General features: G+C 44.1%; 1 protein-coding gene across 2 annotated transcripts in view; it reads left to right on the forward strand.

Moving 5' to 3' along the window:
* LOC131563020 (monocarboxylate transporter 2-like) overlaps positions 1–18019 on the forward strand; it is a 35220-nt gene extending 17201 nt beyond the window's left edge. For both annotated transcript variants that reach the window (XM_058812874.1, XM_058812873.1), the window contains exons 3-5: positions 6142–6285; positions 12403–13251; positions 16001–18019. In XM_058812874.1, the coding sequence (XP_058668857.1) occupies positions 6142–6285; positions 12403–13251; positions 16001–16293 (1286 nt within the window). In that variant the 3' untranslated portion in view covers positions 16294–18019. The remainder of the gene's footprint in view (positions 1–6141; positions 6286–12402; positions 13252–16000) is intronic.
* Positions 18020–23948: the final 5929 nt, after the last annotated feature.

Raw genomic sequence — 23948 nt, forward strand, 5'->3', positions numbered from 1 at the left:
CTGTGGTCCTCTGTTATCCTCTAGAGCCCCAGGATGGGCTCTGCAGTGTAACTGAACCCTTGGTCAATGCAGGGTGGGCAAAGCCCTGTGGAGAGCACCAGCAGGCAGGGCCAGGTTTGGAGCAGAATGTTAAGAGTGGTAACCAGGGGCTGCTGACCTCCAGGAATGGATGTTCAGCGATGTGGGGGTGCCAGCTGTGGGTTTCTCTGGGTCTGCATTGAAGGCACTTGAGACAGTAATTCATGTTCAGACTCAGGTGTTTATTATTTCTGATCAGTAAAACAGTCTCACTGCTGTGAGTTGGGCAGCTTTTCATTAGAAGGCACAAAATGGCCAACAATCTCTTGGCACAAGGTCTTTTAAGATTGAACTATCCAAATAAGAACTGACACCTGGATTCTTTTCCCTTTTAACCCAATAACTGATCCTAAAGAGCTGCACTGGGGACTTTTCTGCCCAATTACAAAAGGCCACCCAAACCCATGGAGAAGGAGGAAGAAGCAGCATGAAGAAGAAACCCAGGATGACACCCTGTGCCCTCCATCTTGCTTCCATCCACAACATACTAAAAATCCCAAAACCTCAATTTCTCACCAAGTGACACACCTACACTGCTCTCTATAATCTATTGCACACTTTTGTGGGTTCCGGTCTATCTTGAACTCCAGGAAACTTTCTCCATGAATGAGGGTCAGAGTCAGTGCTGCCCTGGGGTCAGGGCACCCCAGAGCAGACACAGAAATATTCCCAGTGCCCTGGGTTTGCACAGTGGCACACAGGGAGCTCCTGCCCTGCAGCTGGAATTCCAGTGATGCCAGTGGTCCTGCCAGGGCAAAAGGGCAGCTAAAGAAATCACAGGAGAGCAGCTCAAACACTGAGATGCTCTGACCTTGTGAAGGTCTGAGCTGTGATCTGCTGCAGGGTGAGATCCAAACCTGCAGCTGGGGTTGTCCCGGAGTGCTGTCCCTCTGCAGGAGAGGTGATTTAACTGCTTAACCTCAGAATGACACAAAGGGCCTTGGCCACAGCCCCAGTCTGAGAGCTGCTGGCCTTTGGCTCCTCCTGCACTGCAGGAGCAGCATCTGAGCTGGGTGATGTGGAAATTGAAATGCCAGAGCACTGATCAGATAGGACTGCTGGCACTTTGTCTTTCTGAAGCTTGGGCCTGGTCTGCTTTTGTTTTCTTCTTCTTCTTTTATATATATACATATATATTTTTTTTTTTTTTTTTTTTCTTTTTCTTGACATCAGGTTGCTGCTGTGGCAAGTTTCAGAGTTTCAGGTGGGAGGCCAGGGTCCCTGTGCTCCCAAGGGCATGCCTGGTGGGTGCAAGGGAGGGAGGGTTGCTGCAGTGGATCGCTGCCCTCACCACCTTTCCCAGTGAATGCAGTGCCAGCCCTGCCCAGGCACACAGGACTGACCAGTTTGATGACTCAATAATGTCTGTCCAGACAATTTCTCCCATGCTTGGCTTATGAATCATCTCACAGGGGTTGTGCTGGAGCTGCAGCCATTGCCCATTAAATGAACTGGCTGTTCTCCTCACCTGTGAGGAAGCGAATGAAGCATCTCTGGGGCCAGCTTAGCTGTGGAGCTGCTGTGGCATGTGCTGGATTTCAGCCTCCTTATTTAAAATCAATTATTTTTAATGTAAATAACACCAATAGAAGGCATCAGGGTGATTTAGGTGTGGACAGGTCTTTGGAAGCTGCTCTGTCAGGTCTGGCAGAGGAGAATTTGGGACTGTGGTTGTCACCTGGGGTGTGTGCTCAGTGCCACTTGTCCCCAGTGTGTGGCCATGCTGTCCCCAGCAGCACTGCCTGAGGAAGGCTCTGTGGTCTGTGGGCTCCTCAGCCCATGCAGGTGAAAACCAAACCTGAACCAAGCAGCTGAGACTAACAATTATCAGGCTTCATGATGAGCAGGTACCAGCAGTTATTCTCCAGGGATCTGCAGCAGGCAGGACTGAGTCACTGAGGGTGAGCAGGAGCTCTCCACACCCTGCTGACACAAACACCCAAACCATGAGCTGCCCAAGCCTCTTCTGGCATGACAGAGAGTGAAAGGCTGCAGGTTTGACCCTCTCATCCTTCCCCCCACGATTGCAGCTGGGCCCTGTGTTCTCTCTGGCTGCCTCCCTTGCAACCTCAGAAGCCAATTTTGAACTCATTGTGAGCAGGAGCTGCTGCTGCTGATCCCCCCATCTCCCGAGGCTGGGGGGTCTGGCAGCTCATTAATAACGTGGGGGCACTTGCTTTCATTCAGGGGTAATGAGGAGGCTGCTCTGTTATGGTGGGCTGCTACCCTGGTGGATAAATTACCAAGCCAAAGGCAGGGTTGTTATTCCACGGAGGGAGTGAGATTATTACTGAGGAAATTGCAGGCCTGCTCCCATTCTTGTTTCACTACTGGTGTAATAACAGACTTTGTTCCATTAGTATAAACGATTTCCCCCCTTTCCCTCTCCTCTGAATACACTGCACTCCTTCTTATGTCCCCAGTGAGTCCCCACAGTCAGTGGCAATCCTGGCATGCCGAGTTCCTATTTGTATTTTCACAATAGTTTGGAAAATATTAACTATATGGGCAGTCCTTTTGGTGCTGGCCAATGTCCCTGGGCAGGAAGAGTTCTTTAGAGCCACTTGTCACTGTGGAAAAGCAGGAAAAGCTCAGCTGCATGTTGCAGCCCCACTGGTGGTCCCAAACCTTCCAGTGGTGGTCTGTGCAGTTGAGTATTTTAAAGTATTTTAAAGTGTTGTTGTTTATCACCTGTGAGGTCATCAAATGGTCTGACCAGCAGACCCAGAACATTTGCACTGGCTCTGTGCCACTTTACACTGTCACAAGGTCAGTGTTGTGAAACCTGGGAAAAACCTGGAAAAAACCCACATTGCTGGAAGCCTCTGGGTTACAGATTGTCAGGCCCTCAGCTCCTCACTCTTATCTGAGAGCCCTACACAAAAATATTGCAGCAGAAATTCATCCAGGCCAAGCTCCACCAGAAAGGAGGAACACTATTAGTTAGGTTAAAAAAAAAAGCCAAACCAGACCTTACAAATAAGGGATATATATATACACATACAGGGTCAGAGGTATGGGAAAGGAGAATGTTTTAGTCCCTGTTAGAAATACATCAGGGTTTCACACGGGCACTGGAAGTTTTGCAGCTCATAAGAAATTCATAAGGCTTGCTGAGGAAAACAGGAAGGCAATTCAGGTGTCTATTTTTTGAGCACTGTCATACTTGCAGGAGTTTATGCCAGTCTGGATTGATATTTCTTGTTATGTGCCAGCCCTGCATTATGATCCTCTCTGGATCATAGTTCAGTGACTCAGGAAGAATGAATGACAGGGTGGCCTGGGTTAGTGGAGGGGAAGAGAGCAGAGCCCAGGGTTTTTTGCTGCTTTTTTATGGCTTTACAGTCTCCTCTTCAGGGTCCTTTTCACTTGTGCAAACACAAAACTCAAGGTGAAAAGTAATTGGACAAGCTAACAAATGAGCTGAGGCTTGCTGCATTCCCCACTGGCGAGTCTCTGTGTTCCTCTTGCCACCCAGAGCAGCCTCTCTGACATGGCCTTTCATGTTCCAGCCAACAAAGAATGGAAATCTGCCACAGATTTGAGAAAAGAGAGGCTTTAAACAGGACAGGCACTGAACCAGAGTGATTTATATGGGCTGAGGGCAGTGCTTTACATTTCATCAGTCTTCCAGGGGCTCCATGATCCCAGCTGCATCTTTTGGGCCTGTTTGGTGCAAACTGTTGCTCTCCAGGCTGCAGAGCCTTGCTGCAGGCAGAAGTGGAAGCCTCAGGGTGTGCACCCTGCTCAGGAAGGGTTTGGAGTGTAAAGTGAAGCATTTCTGAGCAGGCATTCCTTGCTCTCACCATGGGCTGATGGAGGTGATGGAGAGCAGGTCCCTGAGAGCCAGCGGAGCTGCAGAGCCACAGGCACAGCTCTGAGTGAAGCCAGCAGCAGGATGAGGCCCAGCATCCCCACTGGGTCCTCTGCTGTCCTTAGCAGGAACATTGAGGGCTTTAAATGCTTTGCTCCATGGCACAGCATCCTACAGGGTGAAAGCCCTCTGCCAGTGGGCAAAGGTAATGGAAACCACATTTTCTTAGCTGAGTAATTAGATTGATTCTGCAGAAATGCAGACATGTGGAAAATTGAAAAATGGAAGAGTTGTATGCCCTGAGGCTGCAGATGAATATGTTGGTGCCTTTCTGAGGAGCACTGGCTCAATCTATTGAATTACTGATGCAAGTTCAGGCCCTGACCAGGGGAAACTCTTCAGAAGGGGGTGTCTTTCTCACTGTGCTGATCTCAAATATATATCCCTTTCCCCAGAACTTCTCATTGAATTCTGTAGTGCTCTGTGCAGCAAAAGGATGCACCTGTGTGAATCCAGTTGCAGGATGAGCAGAAAAACTCTCCATGTAACTACAGACACCCAGAAATTTTAATTGAATGGTGCATTTGATGGGACTAGATCACAGATCACAGTTACAGGGATGTTGTTGACACTGTGCTTGTGTGCATTTAATTTATGAGTGTTTTGACCTCAGACATCAAATGGAAAGTATTTCTATGGGCTTCATTCCCCAGATTAAACCAGCCATACCTACTGCTTTCTATTCTTGCACATTATAACAGCTGAGAGCTTGTTTGGATGCTGTCAGCCATGCTGAGGGAGGGTTGAGGTTTCTGTGTTTTGTTCCTGTGATCAGGAGTTCTGTGGTTTGCAGGGTCTGGAGAGAGCTCTGGAGCTATTTCTGGCTGAGATTATTTAAGCACAGGTAAATATGCCACCATGGCTCTGTGGTGTGGTGGGTACCACAGCCAAACTCCTCAGAGATACCTGTGCCTTTAAAATATCAGTTTGCAGTATTATGTGTGTGAGTGGGAAGTGGCAGGAATGAAGGCAAGCAGGCACACTGGGCTGTGAAACACCATTGCTGAATGATGAGTAGCACCACAAACAGCCAGGTAAATTCAGATATTGAATCTGCCTACATTCTCCTCATTTCCAGTATCACTTTTGCAGCATTTTGATTCAGGACTTTTGAGTAATACAGAATCTTTTCTTTACATCTCACAGCTTGGACTTCTGGAATGCTCCTTCCTGTTCAGCTTGGCTTTTCTAGTTCTGGCTTCTCAGTCTGTTCTAACTTCAGAGCTGGCTTTTCTTTGAGCAGGAGGTTGGTCCTGAGGTACCACCAAAGTCCCTCCAATATATATCTTACTGTGATTCTGATTTTTACTGGTCTCACTTCCTCAGATTTCAATACTTTGTTTCAGTGTGCACAGTTTTTGTCAAGCCATTTCCCTCTTAATTTTGCACTGCCCTGAACCTCCTCTTTGCATAAATGCAAGTCCAAACTGGTTCTTTTGAGCTCTGGCTAATCCATCATCCCCAACATTTCCTACCTACATGGACTGCTATTAAGATTTAATTAACAACTGTTCTGCTGAAGCTTGGGTCCTGGTCAGCAATATTGGAATTGCATTAAATAGAGGCATTAAAAATGCAACAGCATTTGTGATATCTGCCTCACAATATGAGCCACTGCTTTGTGTGTGCAGTTTAACATCATCATAAATCAAGGAGCTCCTGTGACTCACAGGATTTGTTATTGCTGTTTGCCTTCTCTGGTGACACGTGGAAGTGCTGAGGGCAGGAGCTGTCACTGGTTTCACACCCATGGCACTGGACATGCTGCCATCTCTGCTTTTCTGTTTTCTTCCTTAGCTCTCCCTAGGAGCTGTCTCAAGAGGACACAGTCTCAAGCTGTGCCAAGGGAGATACAGGCTAGAATTAAGGAGGAAGTTTTTCACAGAAAGAGTGGTCAAATACTGGAATCATCTACCCAGGGAGGTGGTGGAGTCACCATCCCTTGATGTGTTTAAAAAAAGACTGGATGTGGCACTTGGTGCCATGACCTAGTTGAGGTGTTAGAACATGGGTCGGACTCGATGATCTTAAAGGTCTCTTCCAACCTAGAAATTCTGTGTGATTCTGTGTGATTCTGTGTCAGCAGCACTCAGGCCCCTTGGTATTGCAGAGCTTTACCTGCTTTGTGTCAAACATGCCCTTCTGTCAGAAGACACAACCTCAAGGCCCTTCTTGCGCTCTTTCCCCAGGTCCCATCAGCAGCATTTTGGTGAACCGCTACGGCAGCCGCCCCGTGGTGATGTTTGGGGGGCTCCTGTGTGGGGTGGGGATGATCTCAGCTGCCTTCTGCACCAGCATCCTGCAGCTCTACATCTGCGTGGGCTTCATCACAGGTGAGAGCACAGCACCTCCTTCCCTGCACAGAGAGGATCCCTCCTGATGGCCTGGGGCTGGCACACCTGGGCAATCTGCACCAACACAAACACAGGGAAAATGGGGAGATAAAAAGCTTGGGAGATAAAATCTGGTGGGACAAAGGCCCCCCTTTATTGTATTTGTGGGGTTCCCAGATGAGGGAAGGAACGATGAATCTGACTCCGTGTTCTCAGAAAGCCAAATATTCTATTCTATTCTATTCTATTCTATTCTATTCTATTCTATTCTATTCTATTCTATTCTATTCTATTCTATTCTATTCCTGTACTAAAACTATACTAAAGAATTCAGAAAGGATACTTTAGAAGGCTAAAAAGATAATAATGAAAACTCATGACTCTGAGTTGGCACTGATTGGTCATTGAGTCAAAACAATTCACATGAAACCAATGAAACAATCACCTCTTGGTAAACAATCTCTAACCACATTCCAAAGCAGAAAAACACAGGAGAAGCAAATGAGATAATTATTGTTTTCCTTTTTCTCTGAGGCTTCTCAGCTTCCCAGGAGACAAATCCTGGGCAAAGGGATTTTCCCAGAAAATATGACTGCCACACTCCTTATCAATGCTTATCAATAGTTCCCTGTGCCCTGTTCCTGGCTGGACGTGGCATGTGGGATCCAGGCAGGGCTGTGCTCTGGGCCAGGTGCTGGGCATGGTGCCCATCAGAGCCCTCAGCTCCTCCTGAAGCAAACCCAGGCTCACTGTGCTCTGTCCTGGGCATGGCAAGTCCTTCTGGGTACAAGTGTGACTCATAAAGAAAGCACCCTTGTTCTTATTTTACTGTGTGTTATCTTCCCTCTGTGAGATACATGGGATGAGATTTCAGGGGTTTGCTTCAGTTGACTTGCCCTTTTCCAGCTTGTGAGGTGAGGAGGCCCTTTATCTGAAAATGAGAACTGCTGGAGTTGACCGAAAATATCCCTGCATGGAAAAAACCTCCATGTGTTTCCTTCTTGAAATTCCAATTTGAATTGCCTGTATTGAAATATGAAATCCCATATTGGAAACTCAAGTAGAATAAGGCACAGGCTCGGTCCAGCATTTTTAAAGCCTGCAGGTGCCAGGTTATTGCTTTTAAAAGTAGATGGATTAGAGCTCTCCACCTGTGTGAGTATAGGTGCTTAATTGTGAGTATTTTTGGTTTATTATTTTGGATAAGGTACTGCCAAAGTTTGTTCCAGTGCAGCTAGGACATCTGCTTGGAAGCATGACACAATGAGTTCAAATTGGCTTCTGAGGTTGCCAGGTGTATGGTTTAATGAATGTTCCCAATCTCTCTGCAGATGCATTAAGTGTTGGTGCTTTCTGAATGTGAAAATGAGAGCTCAAATTTAAAATCAATTAAACCAGCCACTAGCAAAGTAAATTGGGACAGAAAGTTTGTCAGTCTGTTCTTCTATATCAATATTATTTTATTAAATCTGTACAGTAGTGAATGAATCCCTGTGTAGCACTACCCCGCTTAAACTTTACTCTTCCTAAGGACTGTCACTATAATTAAATGAAATTGTGTTATTATTGGAAGAATAAATGCTGCAGATTCCTTGAAAGAGACTCCAGAAACAAGGGGATGGGAAATCAAATTAACCAATGTCTCCCAGTATTTCTCAATGCATGAGCTTGCATCATTTCCTCCTAAACAAATATCCTCTGGGAGGGTAAAGGGGGAAGTGACAGGACAAGGGGAGATGACTTTCAACTGACAGAGGGCAGCTTAGATTAGATGCTGGGAAGAAATTCTTAATTGTGAGGGTTGGGAGGACCTGGCTGAGAGAAAAGCTGTGGCTGTCCCATCCAAGGCCAGGTTGGATGGCGCTTGGAGCAACCTGGGACAGTGGAAGGTGTCCCTGCCTGCCAGGGGAGTTGCCATGGGATGAGTTTGAAGGTCCCTTCCAATCCAAACCATTGCGTGATTCTAAGTTGACTACTGCTGGATTAGCACGTGGACACCATAAATCCTTTGCTGAAAGTATTCCATGCACTTTGGTGAGCAGAAGGACTCAGACAAGAAACAGGGCTGTAGGAAGGCACCAGCCTCTCTGTTCTAAAGCACTTGGATAAAAAGGTGACAGAAGGGAGCTCTGTGCATAACCCCAACAGAGCCAGGATTGATAAAGGCCTTGCTCTTGGTCCCTGAACGTGTCTGCAAGTCTGGGGCATCACCCAGCATGGAGTGTGGGCTGTGCTCAGTGCACACAGGTGACCCTTGTGCCAGCCCTGAGGGACAGAGCTGAAACACCCACATCTCTTTGCACTGCTGTGCTGATTCCTCTGAGCAGGGCACACCTTTTGTGTGCATCTTTGTCGCATTCATCTTTTATGGAAAATCCTTTCTTTAGGATTTTTCCTCCTGAGAAGCTGAGAGGCCTTAGGAACAAAATGTAAGCAATGGTTATCTGCTGCTGTGGAATGCAACAGGTGCATCTGTGATTGGTCTCATGTGGTTGTTTCTAATTAATGGCCAGTCACAGTGAGCTGGCTTGGACTCTGCCTGAGACAGAAGCTTTTGTTATCATTCTTGGCTATTCTATTCTTAGCTAGCCTTCTGATGAAACCTTTTCTTCTATTCTTTTACTATAGTTTTAATGTAATATATGTCATAAAATAATAAATCAAGCCTTCTGAAGCATGGAGTCAGATCCTCATCTCTTCCCCAATCCGAAACCCCCTGTGAACACCCTCACACATCTTTTCCTCCTGCCTGCTGAACAAGGGCAGCTGTGGGGATGAGGTGCTGGCTGATAACCCATCATCCCCAGGCACAGGGGTGTGTGGGGAAGGAATAGTAATTTGACAGAGAAAGGGAAATACTTGCAAGCCTGCTAACATGCTTGATGCCTCCAATTAAGCTTGAAGTATCTTTTCTGGTCAGGCCTAGCATGGAAGCATTCAAGGGCAATTAGGAAGCCACCTGCCCATCACACAGCTGTGACAGTGCTGCTGCACGAGGAGAGAGGCTTTTGTGAAGGGGATTTGCAGTAACTGTAAAGCAACCTGTAAACATCACACCCTTTGTAGCCTCCTTGCTACCAGCCTGGAAGGAAAACAGGCTGATGTAAAAGCCTGGGCTCATGTAAGTCACAGGCATGGAGGTAAAAACAAGGTCTTGGTACAGGAGGTCTCTGCTACAGTGCTGTGCCTTTGGCATATTAATAGGAATCTCTTCAGAGGGGCAGAGCAGGAAGAATCTGTTGGCAGTGGGGGGATTAGACACAGCAACCTCAGCTGCTGACTTGATTATGCCTGTTTCCATTTGCATGCAGAGCAGGAGCCAGGCTCTGCTGGTGGAGGCAGCTCTGTCCTTGACGGCTCTCTGGGCTGCACGAGGCACTTTGAAACCCCACAGCCCTTTCCCATTTGTTTCCCTACAGCACTTAGAAAAAGAAATGGGGTTTGCAAGCTGTCCACCTGGACAGATGCCAGCCTGGATGCATTAAGTAGGTGTTTCAACATGCAACCTCTCCAGAAGTCTGAGGCAGAAGCAGCAAATTTTAAAGCTGATTGCAAGGTGGTAATGACTGGTCAGAGTTTAGCTCAATCTGGACCAATTAGACTGCCATGAAATAAAATGGGATCTTAGACTGCCATGAAATAAAATGTGATCTTGGGTGAGGCACATGGACTAATGAGAGCAGAGTCTTTGCCATGGCTGTAGGTGTTGAGCACTGAAATACCTGGTCAAATGTTCCTTGCTAATAAAGTGAGAACAAGATCAATAACTACACAGCTGAGTCCTGTAGCACCACTTATTTCCTTCTGATATGAGTGAGATGTATTTAATCCAGGAAAGGACACTCCCTCTGGCACAGGTTTGCCTCTGTTCTTGCAGCACCACTGACAGACCTCTCTGTCACATCCCTGGGGAGAAAATGTGGTTATTGAGCAACAATTCCAGCTATGGAAAAGCTGCTGTAGCTTCTGAAAACCGCAATAAAATGGATGCAAATGTTTCCTCTTAAAGTCAGCCAAAAGCTTAAAGTAAATTGAAATTCCAGTTATTCAATTTGAAACTCTCCAAATTTAATTAATGGGAAGAGCATGAGGTAATATTAAATTAGATTTGTCTGACTGGCAAATTAATGTTCACATAATAAAAAAAATTGAGATGATTATTGTTTAAGTGGGTAGTTGGCATCCAGTCTGATTTTCCTCCTTTGGAAGATGTGTGTTGTGTCCCTACCAAAAATGACTCTGTGGAAGTGATGGTTCAATTTCTGCCCTTACTGACCAGCCTGGGAAATGGGGAGCTAATGCAAACTCTCACCTGCTGTGCTGCATCTTCTCAGGTGGAAAAAGATACATTTCTATATTTCAGCACTGTCAAGGGTGTTCTCTAACCAGGGCTGTGGTTTTCCTCTGTGGTTCCCAGGTCACCCTGAATTTGGCCCTATAGCCATTAAAGGCAGGCTGCACTCCCCAAAGATGTGCCCTGCATAACATATGGGCTATCTAAAAAAGTTCATGCTGAGAATGTTCTCTATCCAGAATTACTTTAATGTGTTGCCATTTCAATTTATGTTTAATGTTGTAAACTTCAAAGTAATTAAAAAAAATAACTTTAGACTTGGCAAAAATCATAATTTTGTAAACCCATCTAAACTGAAACTATCCAGCATTGGCTGGATTCTGCTGCATCAGTTGGATTCTACTCTATCAGTGACTAATGATAGTGTTCCTTAATTAATTTTGAGGACCTTGACCTTTGTAAATTCTCTTCTGTAAAGCAATATGCCTAATTATGTACTGCACAGTTAAACAAACTAATTATATTGACTAATGAACAAGAAAAAATCTGCATGACCCTATTTTCAGGATTCGTGTTCTCTGATATAATCACTTCAAGGATTACATTTCTACTTTGTTCTAATGTGGCTCATTCTTTCCTGGATGATGGAGTGGAAAATATGTGGCATGACTTTTAAATGCCATTTTGATGGAGTTCTGAAAAAATGAACTTTTTATGAAAATACTGTATGTCAAAGAAATGCTTGAAAATATTATTGATGTTTAATTATTGACTATTGGTGCTGGGCATCAGGAGGAATGGTTGGATATCAGGAAGAGTTTTTTCATTGAAAAGGTGATTAAGCCTTGGAATGGGTTGCCCAGATGGTGGTGGAATCACCATCCTTTGAAGTGTTCAAGAAAAAGCTGGAGGTGGCACTCAGAGCTCTGGTCTGGTTTATAAGGTGATGACTGGTCAGAGGTTGGACTCCTGACATGGTCTTGGGGGTCTTTTCCAGCCTTACTGGTTCTGTGATTCTATGGTTCTATTTGTCAGTGCTCCCAAACAGAACCACAGAAAATTGAGACCACCACAGCATTTGGCATTTCTGCCTGCAGATTCCACCTGTGCAGGAGAAGCTGGCCAACTGAATTAGCAATGCTGATTTATAATGGCATTTATATATCTAAATGCAATAAAAATAAATTCTAATTAAAAGACACACTCTGGGGTCCTGTGTAATTAGCATCCTCAGTAGCTGTTTTGCTGTGTACTTGCAGACCTCTTAATCTTTTGGATCAGACCTGAACTGCTCACAGCACCAAATCAGTGTGGCTCAGGAGGGTGGTGTTATTTTCTGTGCAGGTCTGGCTGCCCAGCAGCAGAGTTGGGTGCCCTTGGAAGGGGAGGCCAGCCCTGGATGGATGAACTTTGGTCGTTGACACTGTCTAAGCCAAAATAACCTTCCTCAAGCTGCGAGTTGCCATTTTTTAAAAACAGATCAGTCCTCTCCCCCAGCAAGGCTGCTGTGTGTGGACAGAACCCACCAGAATTTCATGAGGGAATAATTTTGGTTCACTCTGAAGCAAACTCTTGGTGCTAGTTTTGCCACCCAAAAGATTTGCAGTGCAAAGGGAAGGGGTTTCTCTGACTGAAAGAGTGTTTCTGGGGTCTGGTTACCCAAATCTGGCAGCCAGAACTCAGGGACACCCTAAGCAACATTTTCATCCAGATTGTTGTGTTGAAGAGCCACCAGTGAACCAACTGACTGTGAATTTCCTTAAACAATGAGCTGAGGAGAAAACTGTTCAAATCTTCCTTTGTTTATCTGAACTGTTTTCCAGGATTTGGCCTTGCTCTCAACCTTCAGCCATCAGTGATAATCATAGGGAAATACTTCTTGAAGAGAAGACCCCTTGCCAATGGCCTTGCTATGGCAGGGAGCCCCGTGATGCTTTGCACCCTGGCACCTCTCAACCAATTCCTTTTTGACAATTTTGGCTGGAGGGGCAGCTTTTTAATTCTTGGGGCAATTTTATTAAACTGCTGTGTGGCAGGAGCTCTCTTCAGACCCATCGGGCCAGGCACAGCACAGGTCAAAAGCCAGGTGACTGAGGAAGGGAAGGATGCTCTGAAAGGAAAGATCACTGAAGATGGCCCCATGGAGAGCAAAACAGAAGAGGAAGGAGAAAAGGACTGCTTTGAAAAAGTCAATCAGTACCTTGATTTCTCCCTCTTTAAACACAGAGGGTTCTTGATTTACCTGATCGGAAACGTGCTGATGTTCCTGGGGTTCTTCGCCCCCATCGTTTTCCTGGCACCCTATGCCAAGCACACTGGCGTAGACGAATATTCAGCTGCTTTCCTGCTCTCCATCCTGGCCATTGTGGACATGGTTGCTCGCCCCGCCACGGGCATCATTGCCAACAGCAGGTGGGTGAGGCCGCAGATCCAGTACTTCTTCAGCTTCGCCATCGCCTTCAACGGCGCCTGCCACCTCCTGTGCCCGCTGGCCTCCAGCTACACGGGGCTCATCGTCTACTCCAGCTTCTTTGGGCTGGCCTTTGGCATGGTGTGTGCCATGCTCTTCGAGACGCTGATGGACCTGGTGGGGGCTGCCCGCTTCACCAGCGCCGTCGGGCTGGTCACCATCGCCGAGTGCTGCACCATCCTGCTGGGACCCCCCATCGGAGGTGAGTGTGCTGTCCTCCCCTGCTCTCACTTGGATTTACACTTTTGCAAGCACAGCAAAAGTCTAAATCTAAGTGGGATTTAGACTTGTGGGAAATTGTCACTATAGGACGCGAAACAACACAAGTGCACACACTGCTGCTCTCAAGGTGAAGAAAAAGGGAAGTTTATTTTCTGACTCCAACATTTATAGTTTTCTAAAAGAGACAGTGGATTGGAGGGGGAAAGTGCCACCTCTTCAATGACGCTGGACAAACCAACAGTCAATCAAATTTCTCTTCTTTCATAAAATAATGCAAAACAATAAGTTATTTACAGAAAGTGTGAGAGAAAGTTCACTACAAGAATGTAAACATCAGAAGGCTTAGAAAATCTTAAAAAATCAGGGTGACATTAAATTATTTTAGATGTGTTTTCTCTGCCTCACAATCACCACTTTTCCACTAGTAGCTGGACAGGAAAGGGTGTCCTTGATGTCTCCTCCAGCATTTTCTCTTTCCTCCTTTCTGTTGGAGTGAGTATTGGAGAGTCATCTTTTAATCCTGGATCCCTTCAGACACTTGAAATGAACTTGCAGAGTGGGACTTCCTACAAAACCAAGCACTTTGCACTTCAGACAGCTCCTGCTGGACATTCCTCCTTTTGCAAAAGGCTGGAGTCCACCATGATTTAAGCAAAACACAACAGTTCTATGAAAGCCTCTTGTTGACTCAAACCTTGCTGTTTGTCTCTAAGGCTCTGAGTACACCACTTAGGAATTTCAGTCATATTAGTGCAGCTGAAAGATTTAAGTATGTTCTAAAAATAATTTTAAAAAATATTTTTTTGGATGGCATGGTTTGAAATATCAAAAGGCAGAGCCCACAAAGGTCCGTGTGGACAATACAGAGTCCCCAGGAGGACTTTCAGTCATCTAAAGATAAGTAAGGGCAGTGATATCCTGTGATTTAACAGCCTTAATATTCCCTCTATAGCATGTGCTCCTTTTGCAGTTTGAACCCTTTTCCTGGATTCAAAACTGAAATCTGGCTAATGCTTCATATGACACATCCTGCAGAGCTGTTTAATTCTTCATATTACTGGGTAGCTCATACAGTGTGACAGAAGCAGCTGTATCCTCTTGCTGTCTTAGAGATTCATTATTTAATTAATGACAAACAAAAGAAAATACAATTTTAAAATGGCCGTTTTCTGAATTATGTAATTTTCTGTGTGGGAGATTAAGTTAATGACCAGAGACTGCTAATGAGGCTAAAACAGTTCTGTGTAATAATCAGTAATATTAGTTTTGTAGGGTTTTCCCCACCATTTTAATAAGCAGCAAATTTATTGGTTCTTTGGCATTTTAATAACCTACTGCAGGGTTCTGCTTTAATGAACTAAGTAAATTGTTCCCAATGTGTTTTATGACTTTATCTTATCCTCAAAGGAAAAGAGGCAAGACTATCCTACTGTTGAATTTTCCAATACTCTACTCATTAAAACTCTCATTGAAGCCTATTTAGGAGACCTCTAGGTCATCCTGATGAGCAGAAAAGGAAAAATTGTTGCAATTAGCGTTTGGTTGATGTTTCACCAGTAGCATGAAAAATACAGTGCATGGAGAATGGTGTACCAAGTCAGCTAGGGATGACTCAGGAAAACCACTGACCAAAACCAGTTAAAAATTATTATTATTGTGATCAGGAAATCTCTTTGGTGACCATAAAAACCCTTGTTAGTGCAATGCACCGGGATAATTAATCATCAGTTTTTAAACATTAAGGGTCAATTGGGATGTAATTAAAGGTCCCTCTTTCTGAGGAGGAGAACATTTTCCAAAACGTCAGAGAGCTAAGGGATGATGGGCCAGTTTCAGGGAAGATTGTATTGTGAAGGCCAGGTTAGGAGTGGGTCTTACTTTAATTAGGGTTTGGGATGTTGAGAATGGTCTGTGTTGCCCAGTAAATGGGAATTAATGCTCAGGATCATAATCCCAATAAGATTTGCATTACATTTTGACATAATGGAGAACGGTGACATTTCAATTAAGCCATCTCCCTTCAATTACTCTGTAACTCCATAGCAGAGGCATTAACCTTTGAGAGGAACCTGTCACATTTGTCTTGGCATTGAAATTATCTGACACTGACAGCATCATCTTTGCTTTCCCTGGAACTAATGTTTTCCAGTTTCACGCTGTGCCCTTTCCTCTTTGGATCAAGAGTGTAACTGCAGAAAGCGCAGCTGTGACCAAAAGCTGAGCCCCCTCTAATGCTGCGTGGTGGAATAAATCACAGGGTCTTTGCCAGGAGCCTGAGATGAGACCCAGTGGGCAGGTGCCTTCTCATGAAAGTCTTCCCGAAAGCTGCTGCTTTTTGGCTGCCAAGCCAAATGGAAAATGGACATCCTTGTAATTGATCATTGGAGTTAGTGGGGAGGCTGCCTGCAGGCTCTGTGATCAGAGGAGCATGGAAAAAAATAGGTGTGGTGAAAAGGTCCAGACTTCGCAGCGTAGGTTCTGTCCCCATCTACTGAACTGTGCAAATTATCAGAGCATCACCTGTACCAATGTCAAGTACCCACAGGCTGTATAGTGCAGCACATGTTCAGTATTTGCAGGTTCAGAGTGTTTGTGGAAGAGATCAGAAGTTCAGAAAATATTTTATCCTAAAGCCCCAAGGCTGTTCCTTGATATACAGCATCTGAAAACACAATGCCTTCCCTTCATCTCTAAATTTCCTTTTTTTTTTTTTAATTTATATTTTACAGGAATTCTTATTGATACCTTTGGGGACTATAAATATATGTTCATTAAATGTGGATCTGTGATGGTCCTGGCAGGAACCTTTCTGTTCATCATGAATTATTATAATTATCGTATGCTTGCCAAGGAGGAGAAGGAAAGAAAGGCAAAGGAAGAGGATCCTAAATCTGTAAGGACAGAAAATGAAGGCCAAAAAAACTGGAACAAAGACTCCACACAGGATGGACCTGAGCTGGAACCTTTGAAAGAGAAGGGAGAAGGATTAAAGAAGGAAATGAATGGCACAAATGAAGTTTAAACCCGTTCTCATGGGCTGAATGGTAAATGACTTTTGGGTTGCTCAAGTGAACACCAGCTCTGAAATCACACTAGGTTTTAAAATTTTACTCTATTCTCTGCCATGTGCATCCTCGTCTTTGTTGTAGGAGAAGACTAACCAGCAATAAATCCTGATTCCTACAAACTGCTGGGACACTGCAGTATCTGCTTGCTTACCAAAGGTCCTGCAAGATTTTCCTTTGGATATTCCCCATTTCCCAGAGAAAAGGGAAATGTGATGTTTTGCAGGGGGCCAGGATGAGGCTGGCATGAGACAGGAGTCCTCCTTCAGGTGCTTTGTGCAGGGCAGAAATTTAATCTTAAATTTAACCCTTGACCTGCATTCCAACAGTGCAAATTTAATTTTTCCCTGGGAGGTTACAAAGTGCTTTTTATCCAATTTCTGAGAGCCTTACCATTTCTAGTGAGCTTTTTCTTTGCAACACCCTGGTGAGACAGTAAGTGTCGCCACTATTAATTAATTGTACAAATGAAGAACTGAAGCACAGGGGAGCATAATAAAGCTTGGGCATGCCAGAGCTGAAATGGAATCCAATGCCCTGAGCTGCCTAAAAGCCCTGCTGAGCACAGGTATCCCCTTGCTAGAAAAGGGGAATACAACGGATAGCAATGCATTAAACCTGTGCACAGTGCACTCTGCTCACTGTGTGCTTCACACTACTCACACTAATCACAATTAGTGATTTTGAGCACTGTCTCAGAGCTGGGCCCTCGTGCCAGGCTTTTTTTTTTCCACCTGCTTCAGTTGCATCCATGCTGGAGGGAGTCCAAACCCAGCTGCCTCCCCCTTGTTTGGGCTGGAGTGGGCACCTCCCTGCTGCTGGTGCTGCAATTCCTGCTGGCCCTGCTGCACAAAGCAAAGTTTGCCAGGGCAGTGATGCAGAGGTGGAGCTGAGACCACATGGGAGGCTCCCATCTGATGTATTTTATACCAAGCAGAGGCTCTCATCCTGTGGTGATAATTTTGATCTGTGAGGATTTGCTCTCTGATGTATTTTATACCAAGCAGAGACTCTCATCCTGTGGTGGTAATTTTGATCTGTGAGGATTTGCTCTCTGATGTATTTTATACCAAGCAGCTGATGCCCAAGAGCTGTGGATGCTGAGCGTGACATCATGCAGTTGAATCATCAGATTTCTGTGGAATTTCATGGATTTGATTAGATAAAAACAAGGACTTTTCAGGCAGATCACCCAAATCCAAAGCTAAAACTTGTCCCAAAGTTAGTTCTCCTTTTTCTGTGTTTCAATGGTACCCATATGTGGTCAGATCATATTTTTTCATGGTTTTGTCTTTGAAGAACTGTATTTTCTTGTCACTTGTGTAAACAATATGAAGAAAAGCTTGTAAAAATACTTGCATAAATACACTGTACTTTTAAAATTAGGTCATTCTGATCTTCTTGTACAAAACCTTTTCTGTAAATTCTTTTGTTTTTCTGAAGAATAGTGGTCTTTGACTTCAGTAGGACTTAAATTTTAGCCTTATGTCATAACTTGTATTTTCTCTAAAAAAACCAAAATATATACAGAATAATTAGCCTTCAGTGCTTGTTTTTAATATGCTTTATTTCTGTCAAATATATCTGTGATATTTCATTTTAAAAGGCATTAAAAGAAGGTCATGAATGTTTTCCAATATGCCTTCTGTCATATACTTAATAAAACCATTTAAAAAAACTAAATTAGTTTGCATTTTCCTGTGTGTGTAATGCAGCTTCTTGATTCAGTAAGGAGTTTGTCCTCTGAGGGTTTCTAGTCCTGCCTCCATGCACATGGCGACACAACTCTTGGTCACAACCTCATCTTGTTGATTTGGATTCCTTTGATATCCCTTGGTGGTCTGGCCCAGCCTGACTCACAGCTCCAATTGTGTGGGCCCAGGAGTTATAAAGCTGTGCAGAATGACCTGGCAAGGACCTGACAAGATGATTTTCATACCTTTCCACCAGGTTGTACCAATTAATCCTCAGTGCAATGACCCAGATCCTCAGCTGTCCTTATGGCAGGAACTGATACTCTGGCTCCTCATCTCTCAGAAACCCCAAGCAAGCTTTTTAGGTCATAAAACTTTGTTAATACAGATAAGATTTTTTAAAAATGCGTTCTGTTCAACTACCTGTGAAAATCCTCTGGAAAAGACGCCTTTGTGAAACTGCCCCTTAGGGCAAAAGATGTTTCATTGGATAAGTAGGTTTTTAAGGCTTCAGAATTCTTCTAACACAAAGCAGGTATTCCGTTTAACCTGCTCGCTCTCCTGTCAAAGAAACCTACACAGCCTTTAAGTTTGTGGCACTATTTCTGTCAGGTAGGAAGCCAGACAATTTTAAGGCAATTTTGGTGGTTGTGGCTGGTTGGTATATAAAGCCAGACAATTTTAAGGCAGTGTTGGTTCAGTGGTGGGTGGCAGTTCCCTGCTACCTGTTCCTGCTGCCACCCTACACTCAAACCTCTGAGCATGACATCCCACTAATCACTGCAGCAAAGAAATGCCAAATAATTCTCTACTCATAAGCCCTAGAAGTGCTTTCCTGACTCAAATCCTATGAATTCAACACCTTGCAGACTCAAGCTGTAATCCTTTCTTGGAAAGCTCTCAAACTTTCCTAAGAACGTCCTCAGTTATTAAAAATAACTGGTGCAATATGAAATAACCATTACAAAAAGCTCTTGTGACGCAGTGGAAGCTGCCTGTGCATCTAATTTAGTGATTTGTGTGGGAAATTGAACACAAAATTCATATTTACTTAGGTTTGGAAAGCACCTGTGTAAGGAAGTCAAGAGGTGTGAGAGCTGTGCCATAAATATGCGTGCTAGGCACAGGGGGGATATTTGGGATATCAGATGTGCGGGGATGATTGCAAACACTTTCTTTGGAGTGCAGTTATGAGACTTTTCTTTTTATACTTCATTAGCTTGTGACCTTATTAGAAGTAATTGCCATTGTTTCCAGGGCTGCTCAGACCTCATCAAGAGCCTGATTTGGATGCTGGACCATCATCCCCAACAACCACAAAAGAAGCCAACAGAGTGGTTTGATGGGGAGCTGTGACAAGTGCCACAGATTGGATTTAGATTTATCCCATATACTCATTTTTTGTTTACAGTTCCCCTCACTTCTACCCTCTCTATATTTAGCTTTCCAAATTCAAAGGCATGGAGGTAGAATTCAATAATTTACTACTTCAGTGTGGCAAAATTTGTACACATTGCTCCCTCCCTTTTAAAAAGAATGTTAGAGCAGTGACTCTGCCACATGATGGAGTGTCATGCTACTAGAAGGGGACATTTTCTGCCATCACACCTTGGGCCAGGTGATGCTTTGCCCCACATATAAAAATCATTTAAATGGAATGAATGAACCATGAAAGTGCAAAATGCACAAGGAGACTTGAGAAGTCTGGAACCACAAATGAGTAGAGGCAACGTGGTAGTAACTCTGTTAAAAATTAGTAAGCAAGCAAACAAACAAACAAATGAAGTGCCAACCTATGTGTTTGAAATATGCAATCATTTTAGACAACGCAGGAGATTATTCAGAAGGACAGTTCCCATGGCAGCTGACACCAAATTTATTTGGCTGGGTTCAGAAAACACTTCATAGACAACACAGGTGCATTCAGATTATATCTGAAATGAATTTAAAAGATGACTTTTGTGCCCTCTGCAGTGACAGTGACATTGTCTATAAAATAGTATTATTTGGACTTATCAGAACTGTGTGAGGGCGTTTTGATGAGTGACATTCATAACTGTCAGCAGAGCTTCCCACAATGGCAGCGTGGCTCAGGAACCCAGATTTGATTTGCTGTCCTTTCTGACACTCACTAAAGTATTGCTGTGCTTCAGCTTGGATTTGGAAAGAGGCTCATTTACATCCTGACACCAAAAAATGAACATCCATGGGTAAATGGGATGTTCTGTGTCACTGTGATCGAGACCAGTGACAAAATTCCCTTTTATACAGTGTACAACCCTTTGTCCTGCACAGTCTGCATCTACTTCATATAAAGTATCTGACAGTCTAATGATGCAAACACTTCAGTGGGTACTGCCCACCCTCACACCATCATCTCTGAATGGTCCAGCCCATGGCCCAACTCCCCAGCCCATGAATTTGTCATTTTTCTACAGGTTTTTCAGACTAAATCCATGGAAAAAGAGAGACAGAGAAACACAGGCTTCCCATAGGCTCTCCAGAGGTTTTGGATTCAGAAGACAGAAGACACAAAATGTGTCACATGAAGAAACTCTCACCTCCTGTGGGAACGCTGTTGTTTGGGACAGGCACCAAACAAGAATCTGCTTCTACACTTCCCTGGCCAAATCCATTGGCTTCCAAGAAGGGGAAGATAATTCACCAAAGATGGCAGCTTCAAGGTCTAATTCTGACACATCAGATTCCTTATGAGTCCTGGATCCTGTTTGATGTGCAAAGCAGAGTTTTTCAGATGGATGGGTGTGATTGAAATGAAATAGGGATGAGCTCTTGCCTCCTGCTGCAGAGCCTGGCATTCCCTTCCTGGACAGATGAGATTCTTAAGTAGTTTTAATCAGTATGTAATCACTCCTGACCATTAGTTATGCCTGTGATCACAAAGCACAGCTCCAGAGAGAGATCCTTGGAATATCTAGGAGGTTCCATGCATTATTAAGTGAAAAAACCACAGACTCTACCTCTCACCCATTAATACTGTGTACAAGAACTGCTTGTTGAGCAAACTTGCCAACTCTAATTATTCTCCCAGCAGACTGTGGAGGGGTTTTTTGGCACTTTTACAAATCTGATGGAAACCTCCACAGCCCTGCTCCTGCAGAGGCAGCGTGGGCAGGGAAATCTCTGTAATGTGATAGCCCTGCCTACCTTGTGTGCACATCACACACCCACAGCCAGCACTGGGACAGATCTAAGGGAAAACCCACCTACTGAAGGCTGGCATGCAGGGGCTGCATTCCTCTGGAGTGTCTGGATTGATGTGTTAAAGGACTGAGTCGCTCAAACCTCATATCAGAAGGGGTCCTCAAGCATCTTTGATGGTGCACTTTTGATCCCAGAGGTGGCAGTGGCAATGGGAAGAGAGAAGGGAGCTTTTTTCAGCATCACCCAGATCACAAACAGAGACTGGAGAAGGAACACAGGTTGCTCTCCATGTCTGGGCTCCACTTTTCACTCTTCCAGGGAGGACAAACTGTGTAATAAAGTTTGTTCACAACCCATGACCTGCGACATGATGTATGTTGATTCATATTACTTATTTCTTTAGACTTTTTGGTTTTTTTTAATCAAAAAAGACCATGACTGCAGTGGCTAGAAATAAATAGAATTAGCTTACTGAGGAGGTATTTGTCCTCTGATTTACCTGTTACAGAAATCCTTCAAAATACAGTATTTTGTAGCACATTTCAGAATGACACATGAGGAACAATGATATGATTTCAGCTTTCAGCCAGAGAAGACAGTAATTATATACCATACAAATAGAAGTGCAGTGAAGCTGCTTTGTAATTACAGGGTAACTAAGCTGTACCTCATTTACTTGTATTCTGAAGTGCATCTGGAGTTAGCAATTAGGGCCAGCACATGATTAAACACTTACCTTCACCAATCCCAGTATATATAACACTATACTTACCTTCACATGTGTATTATTTTTCACTCATATCTGCTATAAACCTAGATATTTTCCAGGGATTAATGACACACTGCGGAAAGTTGATAGCCTGAAGTTCAGCAGAGAGCTATTAAACTGGCCTGACCATCAATCCCTAGAAAATATCCAGCACCAAGGTTGTTATAAGGTGAATATGGAAAATAACTTTCCACTCATGCTGACTTTTGTCTTGGCTGTTATGCCTTTGTCAGCGTGCAGGAACAACACCCCAAATTCGAGTGACTCCCTTGGGTTTGGGTGTGTCTGAGGTAAACAGGATGAGTCCTGCCTCAGTTCACCTTTGTGCTTCACAAGGCCCTCAGCAGAGAGTTTGTGTTCCAGCCAGCCTGTCTGAGCCACAGCTTTCTGGCAACCTTTGGAGATCAATTTTAGAGTGAACCTGCATTTTCTGAAATGTGCAATTCCAGCTTCTCCGAGCTGAGAAACAGCACTGGCAGCCAAGTAAAAATATCCATTACTGGGGGAATATGTAAAAACACTGTTTCATCAGTCATCCTGCTCACACAACTCCCTCCCAGAACTCAGAGTGGTAATGAAAGTAATTTAACACACATCTATAATTAATTTACTACATTCTTCCTGCCGATGGCAATCATCTTACCTAGGAAAGTTCATGAAATTGATCTTAATGCATAAAAATAAAGATGGAAAAGCGTTAAAGGCAGCTAAACGTGGTTTACATCTAAGCATGTAAGCAGTTAAGCACTGTTTGGAGAGCCAATTTGGGGCTGATTTAGCGCAGCCATTACCTGTGAGAAATGGCAGTGAGCACATGAGCAGAGCAGGGCTCTGCCCTCAACGCTCCCAGGCTGTGAGCACTGCTGGGAGCAGCAGCCTCTGCTCCCGCTTTGCGTGGTGTGAACAGAAATGTGAGTGTGGATCCCAAGAGCCAGTGCAGGAGGGGACAAAGCTGGGACAGCTGGAGGCAGCCCAGGGACATGGCCTGCACCAGCTCTTGCTTCAGGACCATTGTGAGCCATGAGCCCAAGGCCCAGGTATCCAGTAAGGACAGCTCTGGCCAGTGTGCAGAACATCCAGATGTGCAGATGTGTCTGGACACTGCACACACACCTGTGCACGTGCTGCATGCACACAACAGATACCATATATAAAAAAAACAAAAACAAAAACAAACATATAAATATAAGTTATATACACATATATAAATATATATATAATTAAATATTAAATAAATTAAATTAAATATATAAATATATAAAATTAAATACATAAATACATATATTAATATACAAAATATATAATATATAAATTATTAGAAATACAAATTTACTATTACTAGAATTATTATTATAATTATTAGAAATGCAAGCCCTGCCCTGACCAGCTCAAGGCATGAGCTTCTACATTGTTCAAGACCTGCACACTTTCACCCTGCAAATATTATGCATGAAGGGCCACCACTTATTTTTTGTTGGAACTAGGAAGAAAACCATATGAAACAAAAGAAAAATTCGTCAAGTCTGGCATTTACTTCTCCTTCCTCCACCTTTCCTCCCTCCATCAGTCGTAGGAGGAGCTAGGTTGGATGTGACAGGGAAGTAAATAAAAAACAAGCATTCAGCAGAGAATGAAGAGAAGCAATCACTCTGAACAACGATTTGAAAAATTCTAGAAAGATTGAAAACCAACGTTTTTCTTTTTCATCCAAACAAACTTTGCCAAGAAGCCTGGTACTCTACAGGAGCACTTCTCCAAGAGATTCACACAGGGCTAAAACAGAAAAGTAGTGCTAAAACAAAAACGGCTTTGGCGGGAGAAAGCACATTCTGATGTGTTACTTAAGAGTGAAGAAAAAAATAAATCTAGGCAAGTTTGGAGCGGTGCAGCCGGAGAGCGCCGCTAGAGATCAGCCTTGCCCCGCGCTTGCGGCCGCCCTGCGCTCCTCCCGCCCCTCGGGATGCTCAAACCTTTTCCCCTCGGG

This window comes from Ammospiza caudacuta, chromosome 12 (assembly GCF_027887145.1).
Source record: "Ammospiza caudacuta isolate bAmmCau1 chromosome 12, bAmmCau1.pri, whole genome shotgun sequence".
In the NCBI taxonomy this organism is placed as follows: Eukaryota; Metazoa; Chordata; class Aves; order Passeriformes; family Passerellidae; genus Ammospiza; species Ammospiza caudacuta.